The sequence below is a fragment of the Plectrocnemia conspersa genome, unplaced genomic scaffold, assembly GCF_051122295.1.
Source record: "Plectrocnemia conspersa isolate PC_06_02 unplaced genomic scaffold, ASM5112229v1 ptg000013l, whole genome shotgun sequence".
NCBI lineage: Eukaryota > Metazoa > Arthropoda > Insecta > Trichoptera > Polycentropodidae > Plectrocnemia > Plectrocnemia conspersa.
Window position 1 is genome coordinate 23,527,020 of NW_028277177.1, and position 23,241 is coordinate 23,550,260.

The 23,241-nt window shown below is 26.8% G+C and overlaps 2 protein-coding genes across 3 annotated transcripts in view; one reads left to right on the forward strand and one right to left on the reverse strand.

Moving 5' to 3' along the window:
• The first annotated feature begins 821 nt into the window (after window positions 1–821).
• Window positions 822–9,242, forward strand: LOC148227643 (acyl-CoA Delta-9 desaturase-like). 2 transcript variants are annotated; one of them, XM_088201926.1, is made up of 5 exons: window positions 822–928; window positions 4,291–4,513; window positions 4,575–4,705; window positions 4,776–4,981; window positions 7,769–9,242. In XM_088201926.1, exons 2-5 carry the CDS (start codon window positions 4,294–4,296, stop codon window positions 8,205–8,207), a joined length of 996 nt encoding a protein of 331 aa, XP_088058052.1. In that variant the 5' UTR covers window positions 822–928; window positions 4,291–4,293; the 3' UTR covers window positions 8,208–9,242. The 2 variants fall into 2 exon arrangements, with proteins under 2 accessions (XP_088058052.1, XP_088058051.1); XM_088201925.1 differs by lacking the exon at window positions 822–928 and adding an exon at window positions 4,165–4,213.
• A 483-nt stretch (window positions 9,243–9,725) lies between these two features.
• The window catches only part of LOC148227644 (pyrokinin-1 receptor-like), a 57,123-nt gene continuing 43,607 nt past the window's right edge, over window positions 9,726–23,241 (reverse strand). Inside the window, exon 5 of the mRNA XM_088201924.1 lies at window positions 9,726–10,392. Within this exon, the coding sequence (XP_088058050.1) occupies window positions 9,913–10,392 (480 nt within the window). The 3' untranslated portion in view covers window positions 9,726–9,912. The remainder of the gene's footprint in view (window positions 10,393–23,241) is intronic.

Genomic DNA, 23,241 nt, shown 5'->3' on the forward strand with positions numbered 1-23,241 from the left:
AAATAGCAAAAAATACAACTTGCGAGCAGGAAATCCTATATTATTTAAGAGAGGTTTAGGACTTTTTTTAACTAAAGTATTTTATTTATGCTTTGTATAATAGAAGGTAAAATTAAAGTTTTATTTAATTTTTTATTAACAATGTACTTTTTGTATATAGTATCTATGAATTAGTAAAGTAATTATATATTATATATAATCGCTCGAGAAACGGAAATGATTTCGTTGATTTTAGTAAAAACTACTACCATTTATATTGGTCAGATTTCTGTGAGATTATTGTTAATAAGTACAATATATAGTAAACATTTATGTCAAGAAAAATAAATATAAAGTTGGAACTTTATAATATTAATAATACTAAAAAGTATTTTCTTTTAATATAATTATATAACAAATTATTTTATATTATTATAAAGTACATAGTGCATGTTATAAGTATAATAAATTTTGTAGAAAAAATATTAAAATAGAGAAAAATCACGTAAACCAGAATTTAAATAAATTACAACGAAACAATACGTCATATTTCAAGGAAACTATTTTTTTATGTATTACAGTCGCGTCATATAATATAGAAATTGTTGTGTATTACATTTGTATTGCTAACATAATTTAGATAATTTGTTTTTTTATTATTCTGCATTATCTCTATAGAATATCACATAGAATAAATGCATACATAATGGGATATAAATTTGCTATAATTTACCAATAAATATATCGTGCCAGTTAAACTATGCAACCAATGTCTAGGAAGGAAGTTCGTATATAATTTTATAAACGATTGCGTTTGGGTATCAGTTATTGATGTTCATTGTCTCGGTATAGGTCCACAGTTGAAGTTTACTGTAGCCGGTTAAATTTTAAATTTTGGTGAATAGTGCGATTAAAACTGTGGTTTAAGGATAGTGAAATAAAATAAATAGTAAGTTTTAAGTGAATATTATAATGTACAACTGCAATTTCTGATGAACAATACATCTAATATTTGTCTACATGAATACCATAATATAAATACTAACAGGTGTTTTATTATGAAAATGTAACTGTATAATAAAGTGTGTGAAAAATACATAAAATTTAACATAACGAATAAGATTTATTGATATAAAATAAGAATCGTTTGCGGTGAGAAAATTTGTATCAATAAATAAAACAGATTAGATTGGAAACTTCATCGTATAATTAAATTGTAGGAAAAGCTTAAAGAATATTTCAATACTTCATATTTAAATTTCAACATATTTCTATCTCTGTATTTATGATATTTTTTACATTTCCAAATAGTTAAAAGATAATCTTATGAATAATATATTAATTTTTTATAGAATCAAACACTTCAGTCACGTTTCTCCATACTCAACAAAGCGGTTCATGTTTATGTAGTATTGTATTGTTTGCTTAATTAATTTATGAGGTCGTAGAACATTTTCGTTAGCTGATGCGTGCTTAAAATATAATACATTTGAAGTTTTTACATTTAAGACAAGAAACTGAGGTATATCATATTTCCTATGAAATAAGTAAATTAATAATGAGTTTATTTTTTAATTTATGTATAATTATTAATTAAATTTAAATATAGTAGGTAAATATAATTGATGAACGTAGATGGTTACCAGAGAATAACATTAAAATTCAACACTCACTTGAATATATATACTCCAGAACAATATGGAAGGTTATGAAGAGCAATGTCAATAGCTCTTGATACAATGCAATTAGCTGCTAATAATAGTACGGGTAAAAGTATTTGTATAGCGATTTTTATTCCAAAAAATTTAATTGTATACTTTAAAAACCTATACTTATAATTGTTTACAGTTACTAGGAGAGACGCAAGAAAAACTATCTCATTTGTTTTTTGAGTTTGATTTTTCTTAAATGTTATTTTCATGTGTTTTTTATAATATTGTTTTACATTGATTTTGGTAAGTGTATATTTTTTATACCGCAGCAATTGATATTTTTCATTGTTAAAATTATTATTAGTTACTGATATTTTTTATCCAGATATTTTATTAAAATTACAAATTAAAGGTTATACAGTCAAATATTTTTTCCCTATTATAATTGTGTAAAAATAAAAAATTTAATTCGAATTAATAAATATGTATATTAAAAAAATTGTAAAATTTTATTTTTAATCATAATTTTTTTAAATTTAATTAGATATTCCAATCAATAAGTTCCTAACATTTATTATAAACTAGTTTTCATCGGAGGTTTAAACTTAGCTATAGACTTAACGATTGCATTTTATAAAAAATACATTATATATTCATTATTTTATGCATATTTAGCAGCACATTAAATATTTTTATATTTTTGCAGCACATTATTTATTCACTATTTTTTGCATATTTATCGCAAGAGTCATTTAAATATATTAATTAACAGGTTGAATGATTCACGTTTTTATATTGTATATTTTTCGAGTGGGAGCCTTAGTATTTAAATTCATATTTATTAATAGAAAAAAAAACTATAATGAATATGTTGCAGCATCAGTAAAGCGTAAGCCATAAGGTGACACATTATTAAGGTATGCGGCCACTGGGGGGGCCCTTTAATGTTGCCATTCTTTTAAGCGCCTAGTCTCCGTTGCGCAGCTCTAAGGGCTGCATTTTCTTGAGGTGCCGATATTTGTAGCCTTTTGTAGGTTGATTCACAGTAGCATGCTTTTATAAAATTTGAGCCTTATATTGGAGTCATAAGCATCATAAAAATTGTTGGCCTAGGGCGGAGCCCCGGCGACAGACCCGACTCTTATGTTCGATCTCAAGGGCAACTCAGCGATGATTGAAAGTTTCGCGTGCATATACTGACGGTTATTTTTATAAAATGTAAATTTCGATCATTTTCATTTCATAGACAATGGATTTGCATTAGACTGACAATGGCATTGCATGCTGTCTTAACTGTTTTATTGCTTCTAATAATATGTAAGTCAAGAAATTCGCTAAATTGCTATTTACTGCTATTGAAAATCCTTTTGGAACATTTGAGTCGGTGGATTTATTTTTGTCAAGACTATGTTTGTTATTAAATTTTAAATATATTGCGCAATAATCGAAAAATGTTGTCCGTACGTGCCTGAGGCGTTTTTAATGCTAGTTCAACTCTGAAAACATCGGCTTCTGCGATCTTTACTGATCTAAAGTTGAGTCAGCCTCTTTTTAGTTATAGTCCAAGCTAGAAAACTCTCAAAGATCTGATGCTTTGAACTTCAAAGTCTCTGAGAAAGTCTTAGAGAAATGTTTAAGAATAAGTGATGAGAGAAAGTCCTCAGACGATTATTGGTTGCCTGCGTTTTCATATTTATATTTATGGCTCCCTCTATGAAATATTTCTTTGTCCGTCTGCAGTGGAACGAGTATTTTTTTAAATATTTCGTTGGTCATTAAGATATATTAGGAAATACTGCTATTGTTATCTTTTCTCTAGGTGACGGATATTTTATTGTAGCTATTAAACGATTTCTCACGGTTGTGTCCTATTTTAACAAATAAACTATTTTTTTCTTAGACCGTAAAAACGCTGTATCAAATGGCAAAATTAATTTTTTTATAAAGCAATAGAATAACGTATCCTTTTAATTGTAAATGCTGAAGTGGTTTAATTTATAAACTCAACAAAATCTAAAAGAAATGCAATAGTCTTGCAACAAAAAATCAGTATTTTCAAATAGTTATTTGGTATCGTTATTATGATTTTAGTTTTAGGCTAAAAAATCTGTTTAAAGAACGGATTTATTTTAGGAATAATGTAATATAAAAAATGTAAATATGTAAATGTAATATTACACTGTGACGTAACATGAGTAAAACGTAAATTTCAATAAGGTAAATGCGCACTATAAAATAAAATTGTCAATATTGAAAATATCTAAAAAAAAAACGAGAGCTTATAATAAAAAATTTATGGTAGAAAAATTTTAAACAAATGTTATTACTGAACACAAATTTACTATTGCAGTTAAAAAAATCATGATGTGTGTTAAATGTGTAAAAACACGAAATAATTTATTTTACTATTAAAATAAATAATGTTTTTTTGTCAAAAAAAATTTAATAATTTATTTATTACCTATTCTCTACACATCCACATAAAAACTTTTCTGTATATATACATCTCAATAAAATTTGAGAATACTGCTTATTGCCTTTATACGATTGAAGCAAACAAGTTGTATGTGCTCGCTGAAAATGTTAATGAAGCTATTAGCCGTTATATATTGGTATAATTTTTTATTCATGATTCATTATAATGATATTGAAATTACAGATAATGGCGCCTCACAACAGAGGGGAAACTGGGACACTTTTTGAAGAAGAGATAGCAAACTCACATTTGCTGCCGGACGAAAATAGCAAATTATCCAAAGCTGACGATAGAAAATTGCAATTGGTCTGGATAAATATTTTATTAATTTTAAGCCTGCACCTAAGTGCCCTTTACGGAATTTATCTAGCGTGCACGTCTGCGCAATGGAAAACCAGCATACTAGGTAATATATAAAATATAAATAACTAATTAACCAAAATTTTAATATGTTTTATACTTAACAGCATTTGCAGTAGCACAAATTGCTGGTCTTGGTATAACAGGAGGAGCTCACAGACTTTGGGCTCACAAATCGTACAAGGCTAAATTACCATTACAGATAATATTACTTATTTTAAATACTGTCTCATTTCAGGTATATTTTAAATTATATTTAATGTAAAATTTGAATATATTTAAATCCATATTATTTTTTTTAATTTCAGGGTCCCGTTATAATATGGGTTAAAGATCATAGGATGCATCACAAATACGCAGAGACGGATGCAGATCCTCACAATGCTGAGAGAGGATTTTTCTTTGCTCATGTCGGATGGTTATTGTGCAAAAAACACCCTCTAGTCAAGGAGAAAAGCCAGACGGTGGATTTCAGCGATTTACACAATGATCCTATTCTGAAATTCCAAGAGAAGTATGCTATATAATTTTTTATTGATTTAATGATTCTGGGATTCAAGTCAATTTTTTTAATTATTATTTATCAGTTGAAATCGGGCTACTTAGTTGAAATTAAAATATTTTCTATATTCTTGACTCATTACTATTTTTTAAGTGGTCATTTATTTCATTATTAGTCTTAGTACTAGAAAGTATGAATTACAGTTAAAATTAGCAAATTGTTATATTCGTTTTGAAATATTATCAACGTAAAAGTTCTTATCGAATATAAAAAAACGAGTAGAGAATAGTTATTTTTTTAATACATATTCAGATTTTATTAAAATATTTTTCTGCAATGTTCTACAATTTAACTTTTGATAATAATATAATTGATAATTTTATTATTTAATATTATTACGATTTGTTACATAAATTAATTAAATGGTTTTCACATAAACCTTAAGTGGCTCTAATACCTTTTATACATATAGGCGAAAGTTTTAACAGTTATATTCCGTAAAATTTTATTCCGGCATTTAAAAGTAGCCATATGTGGCACAAAATATTTTTTAATATTAATACATGATAAAGTTTTAATTTTTATATATTTATTAGTATTTTACAGAATCCGAATTAAATTTTTTTATGCATAATATTATCTATTTTTTATTTATATGTGGGGTTTTAATCACCTGCCTAATTTGTTATAATCTTAACGACTATCTCGAACCATCGATTTTGTAAATTACTATATTGTATATTAGATGTAATATTTAAATTTTTATTAAGTTTAACGTAGGCAATGTGTTAAAACTCATTTATATACATATAAATGCATTAGCCTAATAATTTATTAAAATATTTAATGCTTGGCTTCACAAGAGGCTTTCAATTAATATTTCCCTCAATTTTCCTCGGATGTAATTTTACGTATAAAAGTCGTACAGTAATAATACATCTGGCCAAAAATAGCCTAATCGAGTTTTAAATTCAAGTATTATACGAATTTCTAATGCTAAAAAAATATAAAAAACAAGGTCTATTAAAATATATCCTATCTTAAAAACAAGATCAGGTTCAATTACTGTTCAATTAATTTTGACTTACCTATAAATGAGTGATGTTATTTATATGTATATAAATAGTGATGAGATATTTCTAAAAAATAAACTAATAACTTTAATACTAAATTAATTGTAATATATTTAATTATTTTTTACTGCGTTGCAAAACTTTAGTCAAATACTTTCCGTTGCATATTTATCATCTAAATTTTTTTTATTTCTGAAAATTTAATATTGATTTAATTATATATAATAGTGTTCATGATATCTTGAACTTTTTTAGACAAAATAGTTATTAAATTAAAATTACAATTTATTTTAGGTTTTGTACGATAGATTAATTTATGTTTAAATATTAAAATCAATATATTAAAATTTTCATAACCGTATATTTTGTAGGGCCTCCCTTTGCTTGTATCACAGCTTGTATTCGTCTGGGCATACTAGCGACAGCTGCTTTTATGTAATCTTGAATTTCCGAATCACCGTGCCACATCCTGTATATTTTTGATAAGGGATGTTTTGTCAGGATTTCCTTTTTAGTATATACCACACATTTTCAATTGAGTTTAGGTCGTGCAAATTGCTGAAGAAATGAAAGATTGATATGATATGGTTCTCTTACATAAAAAGATGTATAACTTAATAAAAATAAGCATCTAAGTTTATATATGTTAGTCTATCTATTCTAATGGTACCTTCCACAAAATAAAGCGGTTCAGCTTATTTTCCACTTATGGCGGACCAAATCAATACTGGTGGATGCAGGAAGGGTGGTACCGTTCTGATGGACGATACCCAACAAAAGTTTTAATTTCCTGCATGAAAAACATTAATCACAAAAAACAAACCTATATAATAGTTAAAAATTAGTGTTTGTTAAAAAATAAAAAATCTTAGTTACGAAGTTTACGTTGTCTTTACCGAACTTTAGACGTTTGCCTTTCATTTAGGGTTTTTTGTTGGCCATTTACTTTTTTTCCAGTCGAACGCCTCTTAAGTGTCCGATGTGATATAGCAAACCCTTGTTCAAAACTTCTCTAACGGGTGTCGTATATTTGCTACTTTTTGTTTGGTAATGTGGGTCGTTTTACGTTGCAACAATTTTTACAATAAAAGATTTTTTTTATGATTCCTTGCTATTTTGGAGACATTAATATGGTGACACGTTTTTATCTGTACCTATACATTTTAATTAGTAATTTATTAATAAACGATTATTTTAAAAATTAAACAATTCATTATAATAATAACTAACAATAAATTATTAATTGGCACTTGATTTTAAGAAAATTTTAAGGTTAACTAAAAACACTTGCATCAACAATAAAAATAGCAGAAGACAAAATTCACTTTATTTTACGTATACTTTAAAATACTATTAAGTACCTAACTTAAGTTATAACCCTAGCGATATAAACTTTCCACTTTGCTCAATCTCCAATTTTCTTTCTGTTTTTTCCCTCCGGGTTGAGTTTGATCACATCACCTTTTTCCATATTTGATGATGTAATAAAATATTTATAACAAAAATGTATAGAAAAACACGTAACGATAATGGATTTAACAATCATTCTAAGCCACATACTTTAACATATAGTTTTCTGTTCTTTTATTTTTTCTCTTTCTCTTTTATTTTGTTTCTGGCGGGCGACTACGAATAATTACGCGGTCGACCAGTCGACCGCGGTCGATGCTTTAGCCACCCCGGCTCTAGACATAATACTTAAAAAAAATCATATTTTCTTTCCCAGATATTACTTAATTTTGATGCCTTTACTGTGCTTCGTGATACCGACGGCACTGCCCGTGTTCCTTTGGGGTGAAACCTGGCAGAACTCCTGGTTTATATCAGCCATGCTCAGGTACACTTATTCGCTGAACATGGCCTGGTTGGTGAACAGTGCCGCTCACATGTTCGGCAACAGACCGTACGACAAACATATAAAATCAGTCGAAAACTGGACGGTGTCAGCCCTGGCTCTGGGCGAGGGCTTTCACAATTACCACCACACGTTCCCGTGGGACTACAAAGTAGCGGAGCTCGGCGACTACTCGCTAAATGTGACGAAAGCATTCATCGATCTGATGGCGTGGATTGGATGGGCGTACGATTTGAAAACCCCTTCCCAAGATTTCATCGAGAAGAGGATCAAGAGGACCGGAGACGGAACACATACAGAAATACATTGAATAATTTATTAATTAAGTGCCTCTCCTATTTTTGGTCTGATGTAAATTTGTAAAAGTAATATTATTACTAATGGTCATGATGAAATTCTTTAGATATATTACATCAGCAATTAATTCAATATTATCTTACTTGTGGAATTAGAATTAATGTCAAACACGTGATTATTTATTTTTAAGTACCCAAAAAAGCGTTTGATGCAAAATAAAAAAAATACAGTTCAGGCAAAAACTTTGACTAAGGTGGAAGATTCTTTTTATTTTGTTCAAACCAATGATTTATATATTTAATTGATATGCATTATGACGTACTTTTTTAATGTTTTCCTTAATTATTGGCAAAAGTTTTTAGTATATGCAATACGAATAATTAGTCAGCTTATCTTGATCAATTACATAGATATCTTTAACTTGCATTTCTAAATATATTAACTTTTATATAATATCATACTGAACTTCAATTACTGTAATTAGTTTGCATTGATATTTAAGCAAGATATATTTTATGTAGAATATATAACAGTTATGTAGAATCTAGACGACGCATATAAATGTTTATTCTACTTACCTTTTTTGTTGAATCAATTGCTCTTTCTCACCATTTTATATATATTTTTCGTATTGACTTGACAGTCAAGATTATTTTTCCTCCGTTTTCACTGCAAATTTGTATTTTTTAAGTCTCCAATTGTGTAAAAAATTATTTATTAAGTTTTTACAATATAGGAAAAATGTACATTGCAATTATAAGTCCTCAAAAGGTTTTGCGCAGTAAAATTATAAATGGATTTTGTATCCTCCTGTCTTAAAATATAATATTAAGGCAATATTATCACATTTTTAATAGATTTATAAAGAGAAAATGATGATTTTGTTTAACATAAAAAATATATTTTAAAATACTAAAATACGAGTATTAAAAAAAACATTGATATAATTTAAAACCTCTTTTTTCTAATTTTCCGTCTGAGTTTCTTATAAATTATTTTTAAATTAAGAAAATTTAACGGTACTTAAAACATAAAAAAAAATAGATCCAGCTTTAATTCGGCGATTACTATACAGAGTTTCTATGAAGCAACTGGTAATATTCGCGATTATGTTTGTTTATGGAGTTATGTTTGAAGCAATGTAATTAAGTATTAGATTTATAATCAAATTTATAAATGTATATCTTTCAATAATATTCTATGTATATCGCAATACTTCTAAAAACTAGTTTATTATTTACTATGCTTTCTTTCTTATGTATAAATTTAAATTACATTTTCGTGTAAATAGTTCATTGCTAAAATTATGCTTAATACGTGTGATTTAATGCAAAAAGGTGTTAATGCAAAAACGATCGGAATGTTATTTTTGTGACGATACTATTAAAAAAATGTGTTGAATAAATTTGTAAATAAAATTTAAATATAATATTATATATTTATAGTTTTTTTTTGTAAGAAATAAATTTAAATATTTGTATTTTTTTTGTGAGCATTGGAAAAATTATTTCATTTTTTAATAAAAAATACATTTATTATTGTAATTTATGGTTACGAAATACGTTTTTATTCAATTTATTAATGAATAATAAAAATAAGTACAATAATCATACATTAAACATATGCACATTTCTTAAAAATATCATTGACTAGTATTTTTATTTACATAAAATATTATACAACATTGACTAGTTTGGAGTATGACAATAGTTGAAAAATTAGGCAATGTTGTTGTTTATTTGTTCCATATAAATGGCCAACTCTTTTCCAGTGAATTCTTCTTCGTCTAAATCTTGAAGACTGGAGTTGCTTATGGAATGGCTCTTGGCACTCTCTGTAGACTCGTTCCTCAGCATCTTAGAGCTAGTTTCATTTAAAGATGAAGAATCTTCATTCTTGGCCTTGAAAGGCGATATCTTGAAGATCTTTTCAGAGAAGGATGTTTCATACTTATTAACACAGTCTTTAGGCTGTAGAGATTTCTTAACTTCTACGCCACCGAAAGAGCATCTTAGTTTGTTCCTCTTAGAGTTATTATTCCCCTCTTTAATTGTGACTGAGTTAACATAGCTGAGTTTAGTTCTCGCGGACAAAGTTTTCGAACGACGCATCTTATAATTTTCTTGATATCGACCAGAAGTTTTGCTCTTCACTGCGACTTTGGGTCTGTGACAGCAGCAGCGGTGTGCTATCGTGTTCTGTGAATAAGAAGATAACTTTTAATAAAATAAAAAAATATTCTTTCCTTTACAATGTTGGTTAAAGTGTGCGAACGCTATTTGAATATCAATCGGTTGAATATCCGTGAGCTGGAAACCCAAGGGTGTTGCAAAATATCGCGATATCCGAATTTCCCTTCTCATGTTGTGTCAAAGTAAAAGTTGTTAATTCAAAACATACAAGGAAAAGTGTCTCCGATATCGCGAAATGTGAAAGATAAAGAGCTAAGGTATGCTTCATAAACATGAAGGGTTGACTTCGCGGAAAGTTAAAGGAAAACGGAGAGAGGCTTTGCCGCGTGAAGGCTTTTGTTATTTGTTCTACTTCGTCGACTAGATTCAATAAAGAGAGTGCTCTATAAATAATAGATTATAATACATAAGGATACCTGTTGTCATTAAATTTATTAAACATATTTAATTTAATAATCCATAATAAATAATCTCATATAAAGCTTTATATGTAACATATATAAACCTGTATTATATATTCATTTGTGTTTAAAAAAATAAATTAGGTTTTCGGATATTTTTATGTTCGATATTGAATTTGTGTATTTCTTTGTTGTGCTTTAATATATTCACATTTTCCCGAACTTGCCATTTCCTAACTGTTGAATTAGTCTGTTGTTTCTGTGTTTTTTGTTCTTGTTTTGAAAATAAATATATTTTTTACATGAATAAGCAAATCTCCTTAAAGTTTGGTTATCTATATATAAAACTAATGCTGCAACAAAAACCAGAATCATATTTTATTATGAAATAAAATGAAAGTGTGTATTTATCTTAATTAATTTTTAGCTTTTTAATATATTATTTTTTAAAAGATACATTTGCTTGTTGTTGATACGGTTTCTATGACTTCAACAATTTAAATCAAGCGCGAATAAAACTGCAATCCTTTCAAAACTATATTAAGGATTCGGTTATGAAAAATTGTTCACAACAAAGAAGTTACTTCGATTATATTTTAATATGCAAATTTAAACCGATGTTTATTTTTAATTTAAATAAGAGCTTTCCCTAAGAAGACATTAGAAAAATGATTCAATTTTATGAGTGAATTTTTTATTTTTATTTAAATAGTTTGACAATATTTAAAATACTTTGACTTTAATTTGATCTGAAAACATTGTTTTAAAATTGATTATCATTATTTGATAAATCCATAGACATTAGTCATTAATAATTGTATAGTAGAAAGATTTGGCAAATTTCTCAACGAACTCAAATTGAACTTCTAAAGCTTAAAAATGTAAGAGTAAATAAGTTGCTCAAATATGAGGTATGGGGAACACAATATAGTCAAACAAATTTATATTATTGTTAAGTTCACAGAATATATTTATATATACCTGAATTTAATAACCCAAATTTGAACTAAACCTAGTATTTTTTAGCATTAAAATGATTTATGTGTATTTAGAATGAATAATATTAATTTACAACACTGAACCTAGTAATTTATATGTATAAATTATTAACAAAGCATTTTATTTACATTTATTTTACTATTTTTGTAACATTTCGGAATAATAATTAAGTATTCAATGATCACTTAATAAAGTTTATTTTGAGCAAATATTATTAAGCGTTTTAATTAAAGTTTTTTCGTTTAAATTGCTTATTGATTCACTTTAAAACATTAAAAATAATAACGCAGAAAAAATGCTTATATTATATAATATTTTTATTAATTTTATATTTTTATGTATATAATATACATATGTAAAATTAAAACAATATATATAGAAAATATACATATTCAATTTTTTTTAGTAAAAAAATATGTAATTGAAATGTCAACCGATTCGGCGCTAAAGTAATGCCAGTTTCACTGCCAGCACATAAACCATTGACATTTCAATGACATTTTTTTACTGATATTTTTCGAATGCTTTACAAATATTTTCCTTAAGAATAAATTTAATATGTATACTTGTTTTTTGGATAGCAATTTTTTTATCATTACAATCAACTTTTATCAAAATAATTCTAATAAAAAAAATGCATACCCATTGTACTTATGCATGTGATTTTCTGTTATTGTTTTGAAATTAGAAAAAAATATTTTATTTTATCAAATAATAAATTTAAATATTTTTAACCTAGTTTTAAAACTAGGATAAAAATATTTAAATTTTTCAAATAATCTGATTTTTTCCGAGTAATATTTAAAATTTATTTTAAGCAATTTTAGACCATTTTTTCTTAAATGGGATGTCGGTATTTATTATTTTAAGAACGGAGGATGAAACATTTATTTGTATATTGCCATTTTATAGCACAACTAACACTTAATTAATTGCGTAAAATCATTTGAAGATTAGCGATTTTAATTTATATTTTGCCTTTTCTTTGCTGTTATTGAAATTAAAATTACCAATTTCAATGTTTTTAAATATTGTGATTTGAATATGTTACGTAGAGAGAGAATGAATAAGAAGAGTTTAGGGCACAATTATACAAACTAAATAGTGTTAATTCGTCTTTAAAATAAGACATAGGTTAGTCATAAATTAAGATTTACATAGTCAAATATATTTTTTTTACTAAAAATAACTTGTTGATCTAATTTAAAAAAAATCTATTGAATACCTTAAATGAGAGAAGAGCGTTCTGGCTGCAACGGGTGAGAATATTGGACGCAATCGCGACTCTCTAGGGAACTCTAAAGCTAAGTAAGTTTCTAAGGGTTGTCAACATCGCCCTTTAGAAACTTACAATAAGTGAGAATCGAATGAAGCATATCAAAACCGAACTTTTCGCAAAAGGAAGGCACAAAAAACAATTATCTCTTCTCAGAAGGTAAAAATCAACGTCAAAATCAATAAAATCGTGTCAGCTCCGTCGTAGTGGGAACTTTCGGTAACGAGCGTTCCCCCTGCTTTTATGGATTTTGAAGTGAATTTTTGAATTCTGAGAAGTGATAATTGTTTTTGCGACCTCTTATGACCAAAATTCTGTTTGAATTCACTTTGACCAATACACTCATATCCGTAGTAATTATATTTGAATAAACGCTGCGATGAAAATGCAATGAATTGTTTACTATACTGTAGCTGAACTGATGACAATGCATACATTGCCTAGTTAAATTATGAATTTTCGAAATTCAGATGTTGCATGTAACATATTATTCTTTACACGGTTTTAATTATTACGTGTTATAAGTTTTAATTAATACATGTTTATATCATAGGCTCACTAATATGCAATAAAAATATTTAGTAGAATACTTTTTGAAAGTTGGTATAGACTATCGTCATTAAAAAATTTAATACAGGTGTGTATATAAATATATAACATATGCTACTATTTACATACATTTAACTCACATTAGTAATATTTTATTCGAACCGATACTTAAACATCCATTGATTTATCTGTCTTTAATATACATTTAACATTATTTTTATTGTAGTTTATTGTGCCAGCCCCCGTCAATCGGCTTAAGCATTTATTTGTCTACATTTACCACGTTTCAATTCTATATAATATATAATGTACGCGTAGCAGCACCTCTCGGCAGACAAATAAATTAAATTGCTACGTAGGCAAATCACATAGCAGTCAACATTAACAAGACATAGATTGCACAATTAAATACCCTGCTACAGAGTATTGGAATTTACTGGCGACAATATCCTGAGCTACCTTTGAACAAATGTCTTTCTCTCTCTCTCTCTCTCTCTCTCTATTCGTGTTTAATTATTTATAGAGGAAATTTACCTTACGGCAAACCTCAGGAGCTTTTAAAAAGTTAATTGAAACAATGTGTAAACAAGTTAAAAAAAATAAACAAATTTAGAAGCAATTTTACATTTATATACATTGTTATAGGCTAAACTAGCTGCGGTACCTCACGACAGTGAGATACCGACAGCTAGTATTAATAAACGCAAAAAAAAATTCCCGTCATTTCTATGAAATTTAATATATGTTTATATAAATAATAAAATACATTAAACTATCAACACATAGTCAAATACCGATTAAGCTACTGTCTATGAGCTAATTAATGGAAGAGTTCTTTAAAAAAACTATCTATTGCATATAAATAGTCATACCAGAAATAAACTAATTCTTATTTTAAACATGTTTTATTTAGATATTTAAATAAAATTTAAAGAAAAAAGTACTGCGTAGCTTCTTTTAATAATCGCATATGTTTTATAAGGTGTGGAATAGGAACAGAGACAACCCGGTTGTTTAAACTAAACACAATTTTAGTTCTACAAATGTTTCAGCGTTTAAATCATATATGAAGAATAAAGAGATAAGCATCTGATTGGTTTAATACATTTTTTTTACAAAAGACTGACAATATTGCCAATAAAAACTATTTTGAAAGTTGCTTCTATTTATTTCAAGAATTTTTATGATTTAGATAGGTAAAAATCAGATATTAAAATAATCAATAAAAGAATAATTAGAAAGATTCAATCAATATTAGAACACTTAAAAAATAAATGTAATCGACAAAATTAATAAGTATGATAAACAAGTAGTATAAATCGCTGATAATTGACCTGAAAGACCTGTGCTCGAATCTCATATGGATCTTACTATTTTTTTTTTTAATAAATGAAGTGTCCGGAGATTGCATTTAGTGATTATTATATATTTCTTATATCGATCGATCATTACGGATTAAGTTTACCTAGATTTTTAATATTCTCGTGATGATTAATAAAAAATAAGCTTGGTCGTACTTATTAGGTATTGAAAAATCTTTAATAATTAGCTACTTCAGCTTGACTTTACTGTAAATATAACAACAAAAAATAAGATTTTGCAACCAACTAGAGAATGAACTGAAAATATAAATATTTACTCACAATTAAGACAACATCAACAGAAAGCGAGCGAGTATTCTCAACGTCAGGAATATTCATAACTATAATAATAATTATCTGATTCATCCGTAATTGCTTTAATCTTTTTTAAAAACTTATTATGCCCATCAACAATAAAATATGTATCCTTATTTTTATGTATTAATTTCACTATCGCTTAGTATATATAATTCAAATATCGTTTTTTGTAGTCATAAATAAATATTAAACACAATAAAAATAAGCATTTAAATTATATTTTTTTAATATATTAAAATGTTTGCTTTTTATACTTATATTATAAATATGTATATTAAAATATTTTTTCTCTATGATTTTAATAAAATATTTATCCTTATTTTTATATTAAAATTTTACATTCGCCGATTAGTATATATAATTCAAAATGCGTTTTTGTAGTCATAAATAAATAATAAATATAATAAAAAAAAGTCCTTTTAATTCTTTTTTTCTAATAAATTAAAATGTCTACTTTTTACTTATAAATATATTAAAATATTTTTTTCTATGCTTTTACCGATAAGCAAACAAAAGTATCGATTCCCAAGAATTCTTAAAACGAGATTTTTTCTTGGGACTGGTACTGGAAAAAAGCCGAGACTTTAGAATCAGTAGTTTGGGATAATGCAAATACTTTTAATATAAAAAAGAATATTTTCTTTATATTTTCATTTAAATAATAATATTTTTCACATATTTTTAAATAAATACCAGAAGAAGTGAACATTACTTCATCCAATAAATTCTAATGACACCGACAAGGCAACATTTGGGAATAACCCTGTATATTCTCACTAAAAGAAGTCAGTTTTGCTTTCATCCCACGAGAATACTCTAATTTCATCAAAATATCTGCAGAAAAATCTATGCAAAATCCAGTACTGCATACAAATAATAAGTGATAGTAAATTAGCTAAAATAGAATTCACCACTGTGAGAAAAACTGCACAATCAATAAGTTAAGCAACGAAAATTTTTCCAAAATGTAGAGTCAGATACCTAAATATTAATTTGGATAACCAACTCACATGATAGATTTTAGCATAAAAAAAGTAACAATGAGTTATGTTTTGTAAAATATTTTGGATAATTCAAATTTAGGTTACAATAGTCCATCCATTCCAAAAAATAAGATGTAATGACTCATAATGCATAAACACAAACCAAGAGATTATGCGCGTTTGAAGTCGTGCGAGCGGTGTCCATGGCTTTAGTAGCCGTCTAGACGTACACCAGCGATCTTCCGATCCCTACTAACTTGCGTAGTGGGCATACGGTGGGTCTATAAGACGCGGTATCAGACCCAACGTATTTTCTTAATCTACGCATCATCATAGCATCATCTTTAAGACATGAATCCGAAACCAAGCACCAATAATTTAAAAATAGACTTTAAAAAATACTGAAAACCAATTATAAAAGCGACTATGACGAAAAGATACAAAATTTCAGCAATATATATTATGAAAATATGTTGTGTACTTAAAAAAAATAAAAACATTTATTAAATTAGATATATTATAAATTTTAATTAATATTTAACAGATCATCTAAGCGAACGAGTTCATTATTATATAAAAGTACTTCGAATGAATCTCCTTGATCTTGGCCCTTATCACATAGCAACGTATATCCGACGGTCGCAAATTTTGAGAACCTCGAGAGTTTCCACGGTCTCGGAAATTCACATCAGCATTTTCGTGCGATGTAGTCTATTTGTATAACTTTTTAGCATATGTGTGCCGTATGTACTCTCGGCATGTATATACTTATGTGTATTAATTTGTTCATGAACAATGTCACGGCGTTGATTTTAATTCAATTAACGTTTAACGAAACCGCTTTAACGTTATCGAATTCACTTTGCCTTACCTTGAAATATAATATATATATATATATATATATATATATATATATATATATATATATATATATATATATATATATATATATATATATATATATATATATATACACACGAGAACAGTGACTCGCGCAGACCGTAAAAAATATAAAAGGGATAAAAGGATTTGCGGGTATAAAAGAGCGATCTATAATATAACGGTATGGCAAAAAATAAATAAACGTCTCTATGATCCCTTAGGTATCATAAGAGGGTGTCAAAACAACACTTACGTACACATGGGGGAGTTTATCGATATTTTGTAAATATTATATAATACTATACATAAAATAATGTTTTAATTTTCCAAATGTGGTTTATCCATCTTTCAAACCGATTTGTGAATGCTTTAACTTGCAGGTTAAAAGCTCTTCCTTTGACAATACGTCTTTTCAGACTTGGAATAAAAGCGTTGCGATCGAAACATTTTAGATGAATAGGGTGCGTACTGATACATTTTAAAGGGAACGAATGAGTTTTAGCCACACGAATAAATTGCGTAACGTAAAAAGAATATATTTATCGTATCTCCATAATCATATTTAGACTTTTTGAAAAATATTTTACTTTGTAAATAAAAATTATATTACAATATATTTTTTACAGTAAAATAAATATTAAAATGTTTTATTTGTAATCGAAAATGGAAATAAAAAAAAATATATACTAAATTAATGAATCAATGAAAAGCTAATATAACTTACAATTCACACTTTTTTACAATTACAATTCACTTTTATTCTATCGCTTATTCTGTGTCTAGAATCGATTGTTAAATGATTACGCCCCAATTATTAGCCCTAGAACACACGATACGGATATGCGTTCGATATACTTATCATTACCGCGATTGATTGATAAATATAAAAAATATAGCAATGATTTTAATTTCCATAATTTTTTTCAAAATATAAATGGATAGTTCTCGAACTGACTGTGTTAACCCAAATAGAGTATAGTGATTTTGTTTGTATAATAAGTTTTAAAGGGATTCATATTTAATATTTCTATCAAATAACGAATCACTTCATGCGTCTAATAACAATTGGAAAAGCTTAAAGCAAGACTCGATGAAAACCTCACAGGGCTGAACAATAAGAGCGATCTAATCTAAGTCTTACAACATATTTGAAGCTATTCGTATCACGCAAACTTAACCATAAATTATTTAAATATTTTATTTAGATTTTTAATTATTATAAATAAATATTATAAATACAAATTTTTAAGTTGCAGCAGTATAATTAGATACGAAAATAATAAATAATACGTTTCTAAAATAAATCAAATCAATTAAAATAAAAATAAAATGTATTTTTTATTTGCAAAATTACCAAAATAATTTATTTTTATTTTGTAAACATTTAAATCCCAATATTATTGCAATATCAATTAGTAAAGATTCAAACCATTTAAAAGTATTTTAAATTATTATTATAACTCGAAACATTTTTATTTTTCACCGAAGCTAATACTTTTTAACTAATTAATTTGTTTGGATATTTTCTCATTTTCTCATTTCTATATATTTAAACAATGTAATGCAGAAATTATTTACCAAAATAATAAAATACTAGGTTTTTAATAAAAGCAAGAAACATATCACAATTGTTCTTTTATTCCCACGAGTTCGCCCTCCCGCAAATCCTTCTGCATTCTTGATATATTCTCTAATAAATTAATTTAACGCGAAATCTCAAAGGATCCATTCATACATGTCGCTTATATATATTTTTCTCTATTTTCAAGTCTATCGTGGGTTTTAAAAGAAGCACTGCCCAATTCGTGTGGTCCAAATAGCGTTCTATTATGTATGAGTTTTGTTAAAATGCTTCTTTAAAAAATCCCCAAAGTAAATACAAACATAAATAATTTAAATTGAGGCGAATATGAATTTAATGGATTTATAAAATATACATACATGAAGCATTATATATATGAACTCCCAACGAAACTTCGGTCAAACATGAGTGGATGGAACCACTTAGGATGCAACATTGCTACCTTAAGTTTAAGAAATGAGGAATCGGGAATGTCTTGTTTTGTTAACAAGTTTAAATGGTAGCTTTATATAAATTTTAAAATATGAAATTTAATCAAAAACATTGTTTGTTTAAGTACTATGAACAAAGTTTTATTTAATTTATGAAATCACAACAGTTTGAATGGTAGACAGCCTTTTTTATAAGAGGATACATAAATAAAAAAACTGGTACTGGTGTAATCTCATACATTACGTAAGATGGATGAATAAACATTAGGGTTTCGTATATTGTACTAGGCAATATGTTTCCCTTCATCACGGCGATTATTCAATTTTTTGAAGAGTAGAAAAATAAAATGGACATTACGAGGTGTAGCTTTGCGCTATAATAATTTATATTATAGAATAAAGTATTATTGTGTATACAATATATTATATATGATATAATAACACGAAATCCTTTTAATACTATTAAGTAGAGACAGATAACTACAGGAGAATATTATCATTAGACAGAATAAAGATTTTTTTTAATAAATAGATAAATAGCACAACTTTATATAAACATATGTATCATAACCATACATATAGTCCAATTGTATAGAATATAAAAAAAAAACTTAATAAATATTTCAGTGTTTTAATAAAAATAAATTATATTTTCATCGGTAATAAATATAACAATATTTTGCATTTTGTATTTTGCTCATATTTATTATCCGTTACAATGATAATAATGCCATATTTATTATGGCATGCTCAATTAAGCATCTAGAGGTCAAGTTTGGTAGCAAATCATCTGTAAGATATCTATAAAATATATTTTATAAAAAATAATATTTATATTCGTGACATATTTTAGTATGCCATAAAATAACACTAAAAAGAAAAAGATTTTTAGCAAAATATAGGTAATTTGTTCTATTACTGAATGTTCGACTCTGATACTCTGAATATATTGCTTTTCTTATAATACATAAATTATATCTGCTTATACATAAATTACGCGAAAATTAGGTGACATCATACTGAAATCACGTGCTGTAAAATTTGATTCAATGAATATCATAATTCCTTTGGAATAGCGTGATGAATCATAATGCTTTCGCGTAACTATGATAAAATCACACGGGTAGATCTGAAATTATCCACCCCTTGTATTATATAATATATGTATGTACGTGAATAGAAGAGACATTGTTTAATGTCTAAAGTATCTATTTATCACCAAGCACACTTTTATTAATAGTTCAACCAATAAGATAGTAACCCTCAAAATCAGTATCAGTTTCGCCCGATAAATAGCTAACAACAAATATAAAACAAAGATAGCATTCCGAGAAAAATCCGCATTCCGAGCTCAACTGAAAATATTGTGCTTTTGATTCATTCTATAATATAATAAGACACAAGCATAAGATGCGGGGCTTAAAAAAAAGGAGGAATATAAATAATTATACGTATAAAAAACTATGGAAATAATTAAATATAAATAATTTAAGAAGGCGTTTCTTTGAATTTTGCAATAATATTCCGACAAATAAATATGTTAATGGGTAAGGACCATAAAAGTAGAGCTTTGTGAAAATCATTTATTCTGCAGACTGTTCAAGCAAATTTAAAGGAATCTATTTTAAGATTGTGAGTGCAGATAGAATAATTTATAAAAAAATTGGATCCCATATATTTTTTAATATGAGCTTTCGAAATTAATTTTTTTTAGACAACTACAACAATACAACAACAAACACTATATATTTTTAGTAAATTGTACAAATTAGCTGAATAATTTGCTACCAGATAATTTGGCTAGTAAATCACACACCTTCGGCATCTAAGCTTGAAATAATTTGTATTCAATAGATGTCATTTTGCAGTTAGGTCGAATTTTTAAAGCAAAGCACATTTTTATAAATAAAAAATCGAGTCTGCTGCCGTGGCTAGAACCCATGTTTTCTGGGCCATCAATATAAAACTTACGGACTACACTATTCCGATCTTGTCTAGATATCCATCTGTGAGATTGGGAAAATATAGGACAACCTAATCTGAAGTAATCGATGAATATTATAATTATATAATATTTATATTAAACATAAATTCCGAACTCCTTAATACAATAAAAAATTAAAAACACATTAGGGTCAATATGGAATTTATATCCATATCTTTCAGATATTAGTCACCAACATATACCCTTGATCCACTCTATAAGATAAATGTGATTTTTTTAAATTCGTAATTCCATTATACAAAATTTGTGTACATTTTATTTGTCTAAAAATTACTTACGTAGTTTATTTAAAGATGGCTAATATTTTTTCTACATACATAATGTATCTATTTAAATTAAAAACATGCTCTTTATGTTAAATAATTATTTGAGATATTAAATTTATATTGACATATTTGTCTAATTCCAATGATATATCAATAAACGTTTTATTATTTATGTACTTTATTTTTTTTTAAATTTAAAATAAACACATAAAACCTCAAATACTGTAAAAAATTTAACTTTTAAAAATATTTTTTTGACCGAATAACGTGTAAAATATTTTTAATTTTACTTTACACATCAGCAATGGATTTTTCTAACACATAACATATGATTATCAAAATGTCTAGACCACTAATTATTTGCGAAAAATTCGCTAAAAGGGCCTTTTATATTTGTTTCGTCTGTGTGATAAATTAACTTTATGTGCAAATAATTTTATACAAAAAATTACAATTGTCTCGATATTATTGTATGTATAATATGTATAATAAAAATCATAATCATATCCGCGTTTGGGTGCATTAATAAAAGTTCAAACTTCTGAGGAAGTTTTTGCTAGCAATTTAAATACTAGAGCTACATAAGTCATTTTATAATTAAAATATTTTATAAAATATTTCACAAATAATAAAAACAGATATCTCTATTTGCCAGACATTGATTATTTATCTGTAGTATTAATTTATTGCCTTGAACGGAGAAAATGTTAATTAAAATAAGTTGCCTGTGTACAATTAAGAGAGTTTGTGAATAGGAAAAACATTTTAAATGAAGAACAATTGGAGTTTCGGGAAGGTAATTCTATAGAGACAGCATTACAATTGGTGATCAATAATTGAATAGGACGAAAAAACAAAAATATAATTTAAGCAGTTTATTTAGTTTTTTATAAGGTCTTTGATTGATGGATAGAAATATTTTAGGAAATAAATACTTAAAAATGTAGATACAAAAATACCTAGTAAATAATGTAATAAGAGTATTTATAAATATACAAAAAGCACCTAAGAGAAATTAATAATATGAATCTAGCAGGTTTTTTATAAATAAATTGTAAAAAAGTATAAGTTAATAATTTAAAATAATAAAAAATAATATTTAATATAAGTTAATATGTTTATAAGAAAATTAAGACATACTGTTTGCATATGTTTATACAAAAAATATAATGTAGTATTATGTTAAAATTTAACTATAATAAATTATATTGAACTTATAAAAGCGTGCAATGCTGGTAGCACATTAAAGTAAAAAATAATGATTTAAATCATATTTCTCGTAGAGGATTATAAATTGTGGTTTTACGTGATGTTTAAAACCAATTCATAAGCGATGGTTTTCGCCATTGCTTCATAGTGCTCAGTGCTATTTTACGTGGTAAAGCTTTATTAAATTACTATTATTAAATGGAAATACTGTTCCTACAAAAGCGAAAGAAGGAGACGTCCTTGGTATGCAAATTACATGAGAGAAAACACCGTCGGCGAGTAATGGAAAAATGTTCGCACATCATATCTGCGCTGATGCATAATAATGTCGTTATGTTTGCAAAATCCTCGAAGGAATATCTACTTTCTTATGCATATTCGATGGACCCAGAAGAGGAGGCAGCGCCTGAAAGTTTTCCCAATTCGATCCTGAGACCTACAAATGCACACACACGCACACATATGCATATTCTAGATTATGGATAGACATAGTAAACACGGTCAACAAATTTACTTTTGTTCTCTGAATGTGCTTGATGCTGTTTACTTCTGAATGCAAATACACCGGAAGGGTTATTGGGTCAATTCAGAGC